This window comes from Phytophthora cinnamomi, assembly GCF_018691715.1.
Source record: "Phytophthora cinnamomi strain GKB4 chromosome Unknown Contig55, whole genome shotgun sequence".
Lineage (NCBI taxonomy): Eukaryota > Oomycota > Peronosporomycetes > Peronosporales > Peronosporaceae > Phytophthora > Phytophthora cinnamomi.
The window spans coordinates 603152-618494 of record NW_027150988.1 but is presented as its reverse complement, the minus strand read 5'-3'; the positions used below and the strand labels follow the sequence as shown (position 1 = coordinate 618494).

Sequence of the window (15343 nt, the reverse complement as noted above, 5' to 3'; positions counted from 1 at the left end):
ATCGTCATGTGCAAGGGCAATGGCACGAAGCGTTGTCCATGAATTCGACTTTAAGGGCCTGTAACTACGGCTGGGGCTGTCTTACTCCCCACTAGTTGGGCGAATATGCTCGGGCTGGACTTGTGCAATGCGCCCATGGCAGCGAGGATGTTGATGTGAGCGACCTGGTGCGTGATGCGCCGGTTGGTGTCGAAGTACAGGACCAACTGGATCGGACACGTGACGCTGAAGCCGATGATCTGTGCCACCAGCGCCTCGTTGGACAAGGCGTGAGGGAAGAACGCAGCGAGCATTTCGCGCGTGATGCGACCCGTGAACACGCCGTCCGCCTCGACAACGCATCCGCTGGTGCCACCGCACAACCGGCGAGTCTCCGCAGCATCGGCGGTGCCTTGTTCCTCGTCCTCGGCGTCCTCCACGAAGCGCACCACTTTGATCGACGTCGTGGCCCACGACCGATGGCTGAACACGTGCGTTCCTCCGCCGAGCACCAGGTCCTGAACCTTGCGGCCGGTGCCCAGACCTGCCAAGTGCTGGCGAGGGAAAAAGCAGTTCAGCGCGTTCGCCGTCACGCTGAGGCCGTTGGTGTTGAACTCGTTGAGGAGACTCGCCACAATGCACACTACGTCGCTTTCGACGCGCAGGCGGTGCACGAACAACTGCGTCAGACACAAGTCTCGGCACTCCAGCAGGTGCTGCACCTGCCGACGCAGCTCGTTGATGTCCAACGTGAGGTTGAACTCGCGCGACTCGAACTCCTCGCGCTCCTGACGACGCCTCTTCCGGGTGGCGCTGAGGCGATACGGACGCTTGCGCTCGCTATCGGGCACGAACCCCGCGACGATATTCGCGCCACGGGACCTGGAGGCTTTCGCGGACAGGAACCTACGACGGGATTGAGATACAGGTGGAGGAGGTCTTGCTACTTCGGCTTCCTCCGTAACGGAGTCCGCTGTGTTGTCGGATTCGCCTGACGAGGACAACAAGTCCGAGATATTCATCGGGAAGCACGGTGTCGAGGCGACGAGGTCCGGGTAGGTCGGCTACTTGACGCAAGAACGGAATGGAGTTTGCTAATCGAGCGGGGGCCTCTAACACCGCCCACAGCCTACTGCAAGTGCCAGATCGTGCCAGCTTTCGAGGTGGCCGAACTAGCTCGACGCCGGGCGACTGTAGCTAGTCGCTCGGGCGTTGCAGGGAGCATTTCTATAACGTGGCGCAGGCTTCACTCGCCATAGCTTACCCACCGCACTAAAAAGCACTGCGGCTTCGCAGCTTAAATCCAACAAAGGACTATGTTCTGCTGGTTTGAATCGTTGGGAACTGCACTAATACCATCTCGCTGTTAAAACGGTGTTCATCTCCAAACACTGCCTGCTTGAAGCTGCTGGAAGCGCGACCTGAAATGGAGATCGTACCGTATCGGCTTGATAAAGCGAAGTCTATCCAAATTCGCGTAAGGTACTGTACGCCCATTGTGTACACTGTGAGTGCACTCTACCCTATGTAAAGTACGATTCTGCAGCCGCATAGAAGAACCCATCCGACACTAGGGAGCCACGACCGGAGGGAGGAGCCATGTCGTTCAGCAGCTTCTACTCGGTGGTGAACGCCATCAAGGACAAGTCGGCGGAGGCTATGACCACGCTGAGCTCGGACCTGCAGGACTTCAAGGCCATCGTGCAGGAGGACGTGGCCGAGCTGTCCAAGAGCGTGCGCGAGGGCCGCCTCAGCATCGACCGCAGCGCCGACTCGGACGAGGAAGAAGAAGAAGCAGAAGAGAAAGAAGAAGAAGAAGAGAAGGACCAGGACGACAAGGACAAGAACCAGCAGGACCAGAAGCCCAAGGACCCCACGCAGACCGACACGGAGCAGGACTCGGACCCGCTCACGTCGCTCAAGAACTCGCTCTTCTCCTTCGACGTGAGCAGCACGCTGGGCTCGCTCAACTCCGTGGGCAGCAGCGTGCAGGGCTCGCTCACCTCTGTGGGCAGCAGCGTGCAGGGCTCACTGACCTCTGTGGGCAGCAGGCTCACGGCGCTGAACGTGGGCGGCGGCCTGGGCTCGCTGGAGGCCATGGGCTCCAAGCTGCTCAACTCGGCCGACGAGTTCCTGGGCACGCTGGCCGGGGACGAGGTCTACGAGGAGGACGAGGAGCTGAGCGAGAGCGAGCTGAGCGCGCGGAGGTTCCGCCTGCTGGCGCTGCAGGAGGACTCGGAGACGTACGTGGACCCGCCGCTGGACGTCGAGACGTTCGAGAAGTGGAAGCTCACGACTCCCCACGAAGAGCTGGCCGAGATCCAGCAGGAGGTGCTGGAGAACTACCCGACGGTCGGAGCCAAGTTCACGGAGCTCGTGCCCTCCGTGGTCGAGGCCGACGTGTTCTGGGCGCACTACATCTACAAGGCCTCGCTGCTGGCGGCGCAGGAGCAGCGCGGCGCCGACCTGCTCGAGCATGGTGCGTCAGTTGCTTTATACGTAACCTTTGTTGGTGTGGCTTGACTAACCTGTGGTGAACTGTGCTGCAGCTCTGAATGACAGTGAGGAGGAGATCGGCTGGGACGTGGACTCGCCCAAGGCCAAGGACGACGAGGGCAAGCCCATCTTCCCGGACGACGAGTCGAAGGAGGAAGACGAGGAGAAGGCGCCGGCACCCGCTGCTACCAACGGCCCCGCCTCGTCCAGCGACGGCGAGAGCTGGATCGAGCTAAACGAGCGGAAGGAGTCGACGTCTTCGGGCGGCTCGTCGGGTGTGAAGGAGCCGGCCAGCGCCCTGGCGGACTTGAAACTAGAGGAGGGAGACGAAGCGGCGGAGGACGACTCGCTCGACTGGGGCGACGACGACGATCTCGCAGTCCCGGAGGCGACAGCTGCTGCTGCTGCTGCGACCTCGGATGCCAAGGCCCCGGAGGCGACCCCCGCAGCGCACGAGGACGCCAGCAAGCGCGGGGAGGACTGGGGCGAGTGGGACTAAGTTAAGTCGCCGGGCGTGGGGCCCGCACATACTTCATGCAACCTGGTTTTTCATTGCGCTGCCGCGGCAGCTTGTATTCTGGTTATCGAGCTTCACCTTTGCGTGCCAACAGCGTTCCACTGTACTGTTCATTACCCTCCGTTCAGTATACACTGCAACGTGCACACGAAGTGTACATAACGCACCTTAGCCGTAGCATCATATACACCATCCAAACACAATTGTGGTGTGTCCGACGTCGGACACCCCTTCCCTCTCAAACTCGGTACCAAATTTGCGATGGCCACAGTTGCTGATGGCTCCCGATCCACCGGATCAGTTCAAGATCTGCCCTCCAGCCCGCAAGTCTCTTTATCTCTCTCTCCTAGTACAACAATGGTTCTGAGCATCCGCCAGCCCGCGCCCGAGTTCACGGCCGACGCCGTCGTGGACGGCGAGTTCAAGAGCATCTCGCTGTCGGACTACAAGGGCCAGTACGTGGTGCTGTTCTTCTACCCGCTGGACTTCACGTTCGTGTGCCCCACGGAGATCTGCGCCTTCAGCGACCGCGTGGAGGACTTCAAGAAGCTCAACACGCAGGTGATCGGCGCCTCCATCGACTCCAAGTTCTCGCACCTGGCGTGGATCAACACGCCGCGCAAGAAGGGCGGCCTGGGCGAGATGAACATCCCGCTCATCGCCGACGTGAGCAAGGACGTGAGCTCCAAGTACGAGGTGCTCGTGCAGGAGGGCGAGGACAAGGGCGTGGCCTTCCGCGGCCTGTTCATCATCGACAAGGAGGGCATCCTGCGCCAGATCACCATCAACGACCTGCCCATCGGCCGCAACGTGGACGAGGTGCTGCGCCTCATCGAGGCCTTCCAGTTCCACGAGGAGCACGGCGACGTGTGCCCCGCTGGCTGGAAGAAGGGCGCCAAGACCATGACCGCCAACCCCAAGGACTCCCTCAAGTACTTTGAGACCGTCGACGAGCCGTCCAAGAAGCGCAAGCTCTCCAAGTAAACGCACCCAGCAACCTCTCGGAGCTCGCGTTCTCTCCTGATTCCCTTCGTAGCACAATATCCTCTAGCTACAGACCGACAAGCATAATATTAAACACGTACAGCTCCTACACGAGCACCCACACAGTCTTATGACCTCACTCCAGTCCGCCACCAATGCGTGTCGGCGATCCGTACGTACATCCGAAAAAAAGCGCGGGAAAAGCTGCAAACCTACGCAACAGCATTGTATCCATATATCCAGACCTGTCTCCCAGCATGACGTTTCCCGCGCTTTTTGACCATCACTCCTGAAGGAAACCCCCAGCGAGCAGAGCGCGCCATCCATGGCGGAGCAGCGCACGCAGTATGGCGGCGGCAACGCGACGCGCAACCCGTACGGCCGCGGGGGCGGCTCGGCCTGGGCGCGCAGCTCGCAGGGCGCGCGTGCCAACGCGCAGCGGCTGCGCGCGGGCCGCGGCATGACGGAGGCCAAGCAGTACGCGCTGCAGAAGGGCGACGAGCTGGACCGCAAGTTCGGCTTCTTCCTGCTGCCGGAGCTGCTGGAGGCCGAGGCGGAGGCGCGCAGGGAGCAGCCGGACGCCGCCGACGAGCCCCAGAGCCGCGCCAGGCTCGGCTGGCTGCTCAACCTGCGCGCCTGCACGCTGCCCGAGCCCACCGAGGGCAAGCACGAGGTCAGCGCGCTGGAGCTGTACTTCCTGGAGCAGGACGGCAAGGCCTTCAAGACGCGCGTGGTGTACCAGCCCTACCTGTACGTGCGGCCCGAGGCCAACCGCTCGCAGGACGTGATCGCCTACTGCCTGCGCAGGTTCGAGGGGCTCGTGGCCAGGGCGGAGCGCGTGTTCCGCGAGGACCTGGACATGGCCGACCACCTGAACGGCAGGAAGGCGCTGTACGTGAAGCTGAGCTTCCACACGGTCTCGGACCTCATGGCCGTCAAGAAGGAGCTGGCCCCGCTCGTGGCCACGAACCAGGAGCGGCTGCAGGCCCGACAGGCCTACGAGATGCAGGGCCAGGCCCGCGAGCAGGTGACAGAGGACGACCTGATCTTCGCAGGAGCCGACGCCGACGGCGTCAAAGGGGCCGCCACCGATGAGAGCGAGAGCGCGCTGCTGGAGCTCAGAGAGTACGATGTGCCCTACCCCATGCGCGTGGCCATTGACCTGGACATCCGCGTGGGCGCCTGGTACCACGTGGACTACGACCCCACGGCGCCCTACGCGCCGTCCGACGTCAGACGCCAGAAGGATATGGTGGATAAGGCGGAGCCCGTCGTGTGCGCGTTCGATATCGAGTGTACCAAGGCTCCGCTCAAGTTCCCCGACGCGCAGGTGGACCAGATTTACATGATCTCGTACATGATCGACAGGCAGGGCTACCTCATTGTGAACCGCGAGTTCGTGTCCGAGGAGATCCAGGACTTCGAGTACACGCCGAAGGAGGACTACCCAGGACCGTTCATTGTGTTCAATGAGGAGAACGAGGAGCAACTGCTGAAGCGGTTCTTTGAACACGTGATCGAGGAGAAGCCGCACATCTTCGTGACGTATAACGGCGACTTCTTCGACTGGCCGTTCATCGACGCGCGCGCACAAGTTCACGGGATTAATATGGCGCGCGAGATTGGTGTCTCTCTGGATGAACGCAGTGGAGAATACCGCGGCCGCTGCAGTGTGCACATGGACGCATTTTGCTGGGTGAAGCGTGACTCGTACTTGCCGCAAGGAAGTCAAGGTTTGAAAGCCGTGACAAAGTATAAACTGGGGTACGATCCAGTAGAGGTGGACGCAGAAGATATGGTTGCGCTCGCTCGCGATGAACCACTGAAAATGGCCTCGTACTCGGTTTCCGATGCTGTCGCTACTTTTTATCTTTACGACAAGTACGTACATTTGTTCGTGTTCTCGCTATGTACGATTATTCCATTGGGCTCCGAGGATGTTCTCCGAAAGGGTTCTGGTACACTTTGCGAAGCACTCCTGATGGTCGAAGCTTTCGGAGGTAACATCATCTGCCCGAACAAGCAAAGCTCTGCTCGCGAAGAAAAGTTTTATAAGGGCCACCTCGTTGAAAGCGAGACGTATGTAGGTGGTCACGTGGAATGCTTGGAATCTGGAGTATTTCGTGCGGATTTCTTGTACGACTTCCAGTTGGTACCAAGCGCTTTTCAGCAACTTGTTGACAATATTGACCGTGACCTTCGGTTCTCTTTGGAGGTTGAGATGAACGTTCCGCTTGATCGTGTGGCCAATTATGATGAAGTGAAGAAGGACATTGTTGACCGACTCATTGGACTTCGCGAACGACCAAACCGAAAGGAACAGCCCCTGATCTACCACTTGGATGTGGCCGCCATGTACCCGAATATCATTCTAACGAATCGATTGCAGCCATGCGCCATTGTCAACGAAGCGGATTGCGCAGCTTGTGCGTACAATACTGAGTGCGGTCGAGCAGCTATCAAAGATAAAAATGAGTCTTGCCAACGTGAAATGGAGTGGGTCTGGCGCGGAGATTTCTACCCAGCCACACGTCCTGAGTACTATTCTATCAAAACTCAGCTGGAATATGAAAACTTTCCTTTGGAAAAGAAGGGAGGAGCGCCCAACGCCGACGCTGGTAAAAGGGCCAATGGTGTAGGTTCCACCGTCCCATTCGCACAACTGCCGACTGATAAGCAAGAGCAACTGTTGAAGCAGCGATTCAAGTCGTATTGTTCCAGTGTGTATAAGAAGACCAAAGTAACGGAGGAGCAAAAGCGATCCGCCACTGTGTGTATGCGCGAAAATCCGTTCTACGTGAACACAGTGCGTGCCTTCCGCGATCGCCGTTACGAGTACAAGGGACTCACCAAGGTTTGGAAGAAGAAGGTGTCTCAAGCTGCTGAAGCAAAAGATCTACTGGCAAAGATTGACGCGCAAAACAAATGCCTCGTGTATGACTCCTTGCAGCTGGCGCACAAATGTATTTTGAATTCGTTCTACGGTTATGTCATGCGCAAGGGTGCGCGTTGGCACTCCATGGAGATGGCCGGTATCGTGACCCACACAGGATCCAACATCATTACGGGTGCTCGTGAATTGGTGGAGCAGATTGGACGGCCACTGGAGCTGGATACTGATGGTATTTGGGCCATTCTCCCGAAGTCTTTCCCAGAAACCTTCTCGTTCAAATTGAAGGATGGCGGGTCGAGGAGTATTTCATACCCATGTGTGATGTTGAATGCAGACGTGCACGCTAAGTTCACGAACCCACAGTATCATGAACTAGACCCAGGCTCAGGGAAGTACAACACGCACAAAGAATGTTCCATTCTGTTCGAAGTGGATGGACCATACAAGGCTATGGTTCTCCCTGCTTCCACCGAGGAAGGCAAGCTGCTCAAAAAACGTTATGCAGTGTTTAACTTTGATCATTCGCTTGCTGAGCTGAAGGGTTTCGAGCTTAAGCGACGTGGCGAGCTGCAGCTAATCAAGGCGTTTCAATCGCAAGTTTTCGAGTGCTTCCTTGATGGTGACAGTTTGGAGGAGTGTTATGCATCGGTCGCAAAGTGCGCGAATCGGTGGCTTGACGTGATCGACACTCGCGGCAAGTCAATGGATGACGAAGAACTTATGGCGCTGATTACGGAGAACAAAAGTATGTCTGGCAAGCTGGATGAGTATGAAGGCCAGAAGTCGACCTCTATTACTACTGCCAGGCGTTTGGGCGAGTTTCTGGGTGAAGAAATGATTAAGGATAAGGGTTTGACCTGTAAGATGATCATTGCTGCACGTCCCTACGGCGAAAAGGTCACAGAGCGGGCTATCCCTACTGCCATTTTCGCAACGGAGGACGCCGTCAAGCGGCACTTCCTTAAAAAGTGGCTGAAGGACCCGCACCTCCAGGACTTTGACATTAGGTCCATTCTTGACTGGGACTACTACCGTACTCGTTTTGCATCCACAGTGCAGAAGATTATTTCGTTACCGGCCGCCTTCCAGAATGTAAGGAACCCAGTGCCCCGAATTGAGTTGCCGGACTGGATGAGAAAGCAAGTTCGTGAGAAAAACGCTAAGCACCAGCAGGGCAACATGAAACAATTTTTCAAGGCTGCAGTAAAAGGTGCTGACAATGGAGACTACGTCGCCCAGTTAATCGATATGGAGGATTTGATGAAGGGAAAACAACCGTCAGGCGCCGGGAAGCCTCAACCTCGAAAGCGAGGGAACAAAACAAGCGACGACACAGACAGCAGCAGTCCAATCGAAGAAATTGATGATGACGATGTGGAAGATGTTCCTGCAGCGAAGGTAAAGCTGGGAGAAGTGCCGTTTACCGACTGGCTGAAAAGCCGAAAGAAAAAATGGAAATCGATGCTTGGAAAACGGCGACGTGAGCGAGAAGAGCGCATGCGCAACTTTAGTGGCGCTGGTGGATTTGGCATGGCGAATAGTGCACATGGTAGTGCCAAACGCTTCCAGAGTGGAGCCACCACTGCGCTTGCATCGAAAGGCAATGGTGTTGGTATGGAAAACTTCGTTTTCAATGCAGGAAGTGCGCTGCAGCGAGAGTACTGGCAGATTGTAGAGGTTCAACAAGACCAAGGTGGAATATTTACCTGCTGGGTTCTTACTGCGCACTCACGAATGCTGCAGCGTATTACTCTGAAGATGCCACGGGTATTCTACATCACGTGCGACGAACTGGACCAGGAGAATCTGTTATCGCTGCTGCCAGGCTCTCGTCGTGTAACTCGCATTGTACCTCACTACTCGTCCAAACCTCAGTCGGTATTGGAGGTTATGCTCAGTGAGCGTCAGTACCAACAATACCACAAGGAAATTAGCCAGATTCTTGGCGACCCCCACGTGAAGGGTGTGTATGAGCTTCAGGTCTCTGCTCTGACCCGGGCCGTTTGTGCACTTGGCTGCGTGGCAAAGGTTGTAAACCCGCACCTCTCGAGCACCAACCAGGAATACGAGCTTAGTGACCTACAGTTCCAGTCTACAGCACAGGCACCATATCTTATGGACCCGCAGCGTTCGCTGGCACATGGAGCAGGATCGGCCCCACCGAACTCGCTGATGCGACGCGTGTTGCTATACTTTGCGCAACAGAAGAAACGCGCAATCCTGGGCTTGATTGTGCTCAAGGAGGAAGACGACGGCGTAAGTGCTGAGAGCTTAGGAACTGCTGTCAGTGAGGGCGACGCAAACGTTTGGTACGTCGACCCGTTCTCCAACGTCAAGTCTCGAGGCTCGGATTTGAGGCAGTTCTTCGATCAACTGCTACTCGAGTCCCAAGAGGAAGGAGGTGTTGCTCCCATTCAGAGCTGCTCGTTCAAGACTCATGTTGTGAAGACAGCAGCAGAAGCTTTCTCTGGCGTGAATGCTACTCTAGCACGTTTGGCATCAAACAAGCAGCTAGCCCCCAAGCCGACCATCGTAGTTGCACAGACTTGCATTCTATCCAGCAAGCGACTTCGCGAGAAGATGCAGGGCCTTCATAGCTTCCCTATCGCGATGTTGCCATGGAATGAAGAAGACACGTTGTTTCCAGCTCTCACGTGGCGCAAACTCATGGGTGAGAAGATGCTGACACGTTGCTTTGAGATGACACAGTACTATGCGGATGTTCTGGATTGCGCGCGATATGCACATTTGCCTGTCGGCAACTTCACGGGTGACCACTCCATCGCAATTTTGGACACCCTCTACTCCCGTATTTTGACTAAGCACAAACATTTGTGGTGGAACTCGCCTACATCTCTTCCTGATCTTGGCGGCAAGGAGCAGGAGCAACAGTTTCAGCAGCTTTTCAGTCAATCCCTATTGGGATCAGCACAGCAATCTACCAAAAAGAAGGGTGATGCAGTATCGCAGCATCGCGTGGATACGTCTGTCGTCGTGTGCGAGAAGGGATCCTTTGTCGAGGTGTGCGTTGAGCTCGAGCTGGACGGTCTTGCAGTCAATGCAATTCTGGTGGCGTCGCAAATCCACAGTATCGAAGGCCTTGGAGTTGCTCACCAGATGGAGATTGACTTCGATGGCAACGGTGAGGGTGAGTCGAGCTCCAAGGGAGAGAGTGCAGCACCAGTGGTTGCAGAAGGAGATGCAGAGGAAAGCTGCCACGAGGCTTTTAGACTTTTGCGTGTGATGGTGACCACGCTCTTCAAAGATTTTCTGGCTAGCCGCAACAAATTTGCTGATCACGTGCTGCAGCAGTTCTATCGCTGGCTTTGCTCGCCTAACTCGCTCAGCTTCGACCCGGCACTGCATGCAATGGTGAAGCGCCTGATGGAGAAGCTGTTTTTGCAGCTTCTTGCGGAGTTCAGGCGTCTTGGATCCCAGATTGTCTACGCTGACTTCAGCAAAATCATCGTCTGCACGAAGAAGAAGTCGGTGCGCGACGCTCAGACGTATTTGAATTTCATCTTGCAGACCGTGCTGTCCAACGAGCTCTTCCAAGTGCTTAACTTCACACCTAAGAAGTACTTCTCGAACCTGTTCTTTTTGGATGCGGAGAACTATGGCTGCATTCTGTTGAAGAACGTGGTGCCCGAGGAAGAGCAAGAGGAAAGTGATCACGATGCGGATGGCAGTGATGAAAAGCCTCTTGAAATTGTGTCACATTGGAACATTGCGAACTATTTGCCTCGCGGAGTTGACGAATACTTCTTGATTCTAGTAGGCCAATTCATTCGTCGGCGCGCTGAGTTTCAGCTACGCGAGCGCCGTAGACTGTCAAGGGGTGGCGATGCCAAGGCGGACATCATGGAGGACGCAGAAGATCAACCTCTCGATGAAGACGAGAAGCAGTTGAGCCCGCTCGCGAAGTACTCGCAACGACTTGTCTCTTCTTACTTCGCAGACAAAATGCTGCGACTGATTCCTGAGATACTGACGTACAATATGGATAGGGACAGCTTCCCAGTGTTCTCCGGCTCACATCTCGCGATGGAGTCTCCTGCTCTGGAGTTGGTGAAGTTCGTGAGTGCAGTTTTCTTGCTGGAGCCGAGTGTAGAAACACAAGTGGGCAAAATGAAGCGCACTCTGCTCAAACTGCTTCGCATGAGCGAGTTTGCTGACGAGGCGCAGTTCCGCAACCCGTCACTATCATTCACCGTGCAAGATGTCATTTGCCTGTGCTGCAATCTCTGCCGGTCCGTGGATTTATGCCGAGACCCGCAGCTATTCAAAGGCAGGGCATCGCGTTCGGACGAAGACGATGAGGGACAGGAAGGTGAGGACGCTGAGGCTACGTCTGCGTGGCACTGTCCTAGATGCTTCGCGCTGTATGACAAGACCGCGTTTGAGATGCGGCTCGTAGAGATGGTGCAGGCGCAATCCGTCGCGTACCAGCTACAGGATTTGTACTGCCGCAAGTGCCACCTGCCGGCCGAGCACAAAATGCGCGAGTACTGCCCTTGCTCGGGCACGTACGCTCTGATGCCTGGAGTTCGCGAATCCCTTCTTGAGACGCTGCGCCTGTTGAAGCGCATTGCCCAACAGCACAACTTCGAGTGGCTGTTGGAGACTGTCCAGCGCCTGGAGCGCGAAGCTGCCCAGCCGCTGCTGATGTAAGAGCTGACACCCGTCAATCTAATGTTATAATTCATTGGCTAGGTTTGTACATGCAGCCCGCAGACGACTACTGAAACATAACACGCACCGTAAAGCTAGGAAACGGAGCGAAATGGCTTTGATATTTTGTTCATTCAAGCTTCAGCTAGTGAACACCGTCGTGGGCTTGGGTGACTTGAGTTCCTAGGCCGATACTCTGCAACATGGAAGAGAGTTGCTCGATTGAAAACATCGAAATCGAATATCGATACACGTTTCTTATAGCGCAGATCAAAGTGGACCTGAGCGAACAGGAGGTAGCTGCGCGGGAGATAATGTACTACTCCTCGTCGTTCAGCACTTATGCCTTGTGTTCATCTTCAGTGTTTTTATCTCTGTCGTGAATTCAATTATCAGTCCCTCCCAGTTTTGCAGGACTTTTGGGGGGAAAAAGTGTCGGGGCTGTCGCTCTCAAGTCCCATACCCGCGTATTGCAAAGAACCCGCTGCTTGCGGTGACTAGGAAAAACCCTTAGAATATATTTTTCCCCTTTGCGGTGAGCTAATACTGCCGGGGACTGCAGAAATCTCGCCAACCGAAGCAGGTATGGACCAATGCAACGGCACTCTGTACCGCCGTTGTACTGTCCCAGGGCGTCAAGAAGCGATGTGCTACAACGTTCACTTCATGACGATTTCGTGCACGGAGAACCCGACTCCAATCAAGATGCGGAGGCTGCAGATAGAACGCGGCGTCGGTGATCCTTGTGATCCCGTATATGAAGCGTGGCTCGGTCGTAAATAATCTCATGTCCTCTAAACTAATAGCAGCTGAAAAAATGAATTGACTTCGGCTTCAGCACACTCGAAACTCCTGAACCAGCTAAAACAAGAGCCATTTATCGCAACACTTGTCATTTCAGAGACCAGTAGCAAACCATGACGACCGCCGAAGCCTCTCGCGTGGCAAGCAACAAGATGGAAGTCCAGGCTTTCCGCGACCAAGAGTTGTCAAGTGATTCAATCGGAGCATCCACACAACGTGACATCGCACACAAGATCGACATGCGACAGCAAAAGCATCTTCAGCAGAGGAATGTGGTGGTTACGCCATCAGGGCCGACATTGCCCGCCTTGGTGGCACGTTTAAGAGGACAAGTGTGTCCAGATTCTACCCCTGAGGGCGCAAGGAATCCTACGCGACAAAGTTTCACAAACGCACCCCATGGCACAGTTCTTGCGATGAAGGTATTGGTTGGGTTGATGGCGCTCCTCTGTTTCGCGTGGACAGTGTGGCTGATTCTACTAACGGTTAGACCCAACGACACGGTAAATTGGGTCATGAACACTGAAAACTTCGACGATGGGTCGTTCTGGCTGTTGGTGGACCCTCCAGCTACGATGACTTGGCTTTCGCTGTGTGGTTTCTCCCTGGTAGCGATAGCCTATAGTAAAAATACTTAAGCGTCAACGACATCGGCATAGGATCACGCGGGCATCTCAAATTGAATCCATGACTGCTAGTCTACGACAAGACATCATATTAGGCGTAAGTAAGCCACGGAGAGGTCGCATCACGCCATTCCTCGCAAAAATGGTTTTGCTGCTCGTGAGAGACAACAGTTCAGCAGTGAAAATTGCCGTAAGAGGCCATTCGTCTCTTCACTTTGTACAATAACTCCCTTCTAACCCCTGTTGTCTCCTTACATTGTTAGCGAGTTTGGATAAAATTTGCAGATCTATCTGTGGAGACAGCCATCTTGTACCACATCCTGGAGGATGGTTCTCCCTCCGCACATTTTCAGTCATCGTAGGAATGAACGCGTTATCGTGTGCAGCGATGATGTTTCTTCCAAGTGACAGCACCGGTTTGTCCGAAGTGCTTGTTGATACCTTGTAGGTTCACCGCTAAACCGCAAAGCCCGTGTTTGACATTTACTAATGCTGCTTTCTTGCCTCAAATTTGACTTCCTCGTCGCTGTCGGGTATCCAATTCTGATGCTCATTTATTGTCTTTCAAGCTTTAGCATGGTTCACGCAAAAATTGCCATCAACCTAGTAGTTTTTCCAGTTGGATGGTTTGAAAGGAATGCAAGCGTGATCGCGGACCCAGTGCAGACCGACATAATCTACAAGATGTTGCAAGCGCTTCAAGTATTTTCAGGATTGGACTTCGTCGTCCGAGTAGGAATTCACGTGGTCTTTTCGTACCGCCTTTCTTGCGCGGCCGACCTCGTTCGGGACTCGCGCAACCGACCAGCTCGACTCTACCCTCAGCGGCATTTCGTATCTGCCACGTCTCTAGTTGCCTTCGCTGCCATCCTCGCGATTTTTGTGCATAACAGCATGTGAAGTTCAACTTTAGCGTGCGCACCGCATCCAGAATGTGCTGTCAAAGTTCACCGATGGATAATTGTGGAGGACGGATCCCTGACCCAATGTCCATGTCTGACTCTAATTGACGGAGATCTGGCCCCGAAGACGTTCGAAAGCTGGCTTCAACCAAAGACGTGACGGCCAAGGTAGTTCAGCTCGCAACCAGCGGACATCTAAGAACGATTCAGCTGACAAATCGCTACTTCCCTACTCTGCCCGATCAATTGCGACAATGTCGGCAAATGAGGCATCTGTACGTTCAACTGTTTCATTTTTTTCATTGCGAGTTGGATAACTCACGGATTTCCTTTAGGTCCTTGGTTTACACACATACAGAAACCCTGCCGGCGTGGATTAAAGAATACACGAATCTGGAATATCTGTACGTCCTTTAGGATGTTTTTCGAATCGGAAGGCCTCTATGTTGATACTTTTTTTTCACGGATTCATGAAATAGGTACATTCGATAACTCACTGCTCGAGTTACCCGAAGACATGCTAGACTGCATGACATCGCTGACATTCATCCACTTGGGGATGCACATTCATCTTCAAAAGCTTCCGTCGTTCAAGAACTTGAAGAGCCTCAAGGCGCTAACTCTGGCATTATTTGTTGAGCTTGTTGAGCTGCCAGCATTTGAGAGTCTCTCCAACCTTGAGCGGCTAGTTTTGAGCTACGTTCCAAGCATTATGACCATCCCAGATTTGACAGCACTTCAGAAGCTTAAGACATTCGCGGGCTTGGTGCTGCAATGGATTCACTTGTGACTCCAACCTACAAGATCCTTCTGCGCGGCAAATCCGTTCTGGGGAATTCTGCCAGCTTCCTGCCTACTACCAAATACCAGGGCTTCGAAGGAGACGCTAGCAGTTCTACAAATGTTCTCGTCTACTGTTTGCAAAACACAAGAAACCAAGTCACCAGGGCCAGGTTTTCCATCCCCAGACACGATTGCCCAGTGCGACGGAATCCTTTATCGGAAATGCAGTCTCCCTGGCGTCGAAGAAGCGATGTGCTACAATGCAAGGTTCATGGCGGTACTCTGTATGCAAGATCCGTTAGTGATCGAAATGAGGCGCCGACAAATCAAAATGGGGGTGGGAGATCCGTGCAATCCAACTCACGAAGCCTGGCTGGGATGCAAATAGGCCAAAATACAACAAGAGATACTGAATGCATCAACTTTTTCTATATCATATCTCCACTCTATTCGGTGAAGATGGACCGTTCAAGAGTCTTGAATCAAGACGATCAACCTGCTCGTTGGAGCTAAAACAGGACCAACAAGTAGGAGGAAACCCTATTCTTATCGTCCCCACTTCTTGCGATTGCTCACAGAAGAAAAGTCTCTCTAACTCACCCAAGTGGAAAATGAAAAACAACATCGATGCGTTTAGTACTCTTCCGTCCGAGAGCTCGTTGCCGCCAGCAACGCGAAGAACCGCGAG

At 54.4% G+C, this 15343-nt stretch overlaps 5 protein-coding genes across 5 annotated transcripts; 4 read left to right on the top strand and 1 right to left on the bottom strand.

Annotated features, from left to right (window-relative positions):
- Window positions 1–50: 50 nt before the first annotated feature.
- On the bottom strand, window positions 51–1001 carry IUM83_12834 (uncharacterized protein; the record flags this gene model as incomplete). The annotated part of the gene is made up of 1 exon (XM_067937479.1): window positions 51–1001. The coding sequence occupies one exon, from the start codon at window positions 999–1001 to the stop codon at window positions 51–53; it is 951 nt and encodes a 316-aa protein (XP_067788105.1).
- A 577-nt stretch (window positions 1002–1578) lies between these two features.
- On the top strand, window positions 1579–2974 carry IUM83_12833 (uncharacterized protein; the record flags this gene model as incomplete). The annotated part of the gene is made up of 2 exons (XM_067937478.1): window positions 1579–2458; window positions 2529–2974. 2 exons carry the CDS (start codon window positions 1579–1581, stop codon window positions 2972–2974), a joined length of 1326 nt encoding a protein of 441 aa, XP_067788104.1.
- Window positions 2975–3349: 375 nt separating this feature from the next.
- On the top strand, window positions 3350–3976 carry IUM83_12832 (Thioredoxin peroxidase; the record flags this gene model as incomplete). Its single annotated transcript, XM_067937477.1, has 1 exon — window positions 3350–3976. The coding sequence occupies one exon, from the start codon at window positions 3350–3352 to the stop codon at window positions 3974–3976; it is 627 nt and encodes a 208-aa protein (XP_067788103.1).
- A 325-nt stretch (window positions 3977–4301) lies between these two features.
- Window positions 4302–11540, top strand: IUM83_12831 (DNA polymerase epsilon catalytic subunit A; the record flags this gene model as incomplete). The annotated part of the gene is made up of 2 exons (XM_067937476.1): window positions 4302–6059; window positions 6126–11540. 2 exons carry the CDS (start codon window positions 4302–4304, stop codon window positions 11538–11540), a joined length of 7173 nt encoding a protein of 2390 aa, XP_067788102.1.
- Window positions 11541–14126: 2586 nt separating this feature from the next.
- On the top strand, window positions 14127–14662 carry IUM83_12830 (uncharacterized protein; the record flags this gene model as incomplete). The annotated part of the gene is made up of 3 exons (XM_067937475.1): window positions 14127–14147; window positions 14231–14276; window positions 14352–14662. 3 exons carry the CDS (start codon window positions 14127–14129, stop codon window positions 14660–14662), a joined length of 378 nt encoding a protein of 125 aa, XP_067788101.1.
- Window positions 14663–15343: the final 681 nt, after the last annotated feature.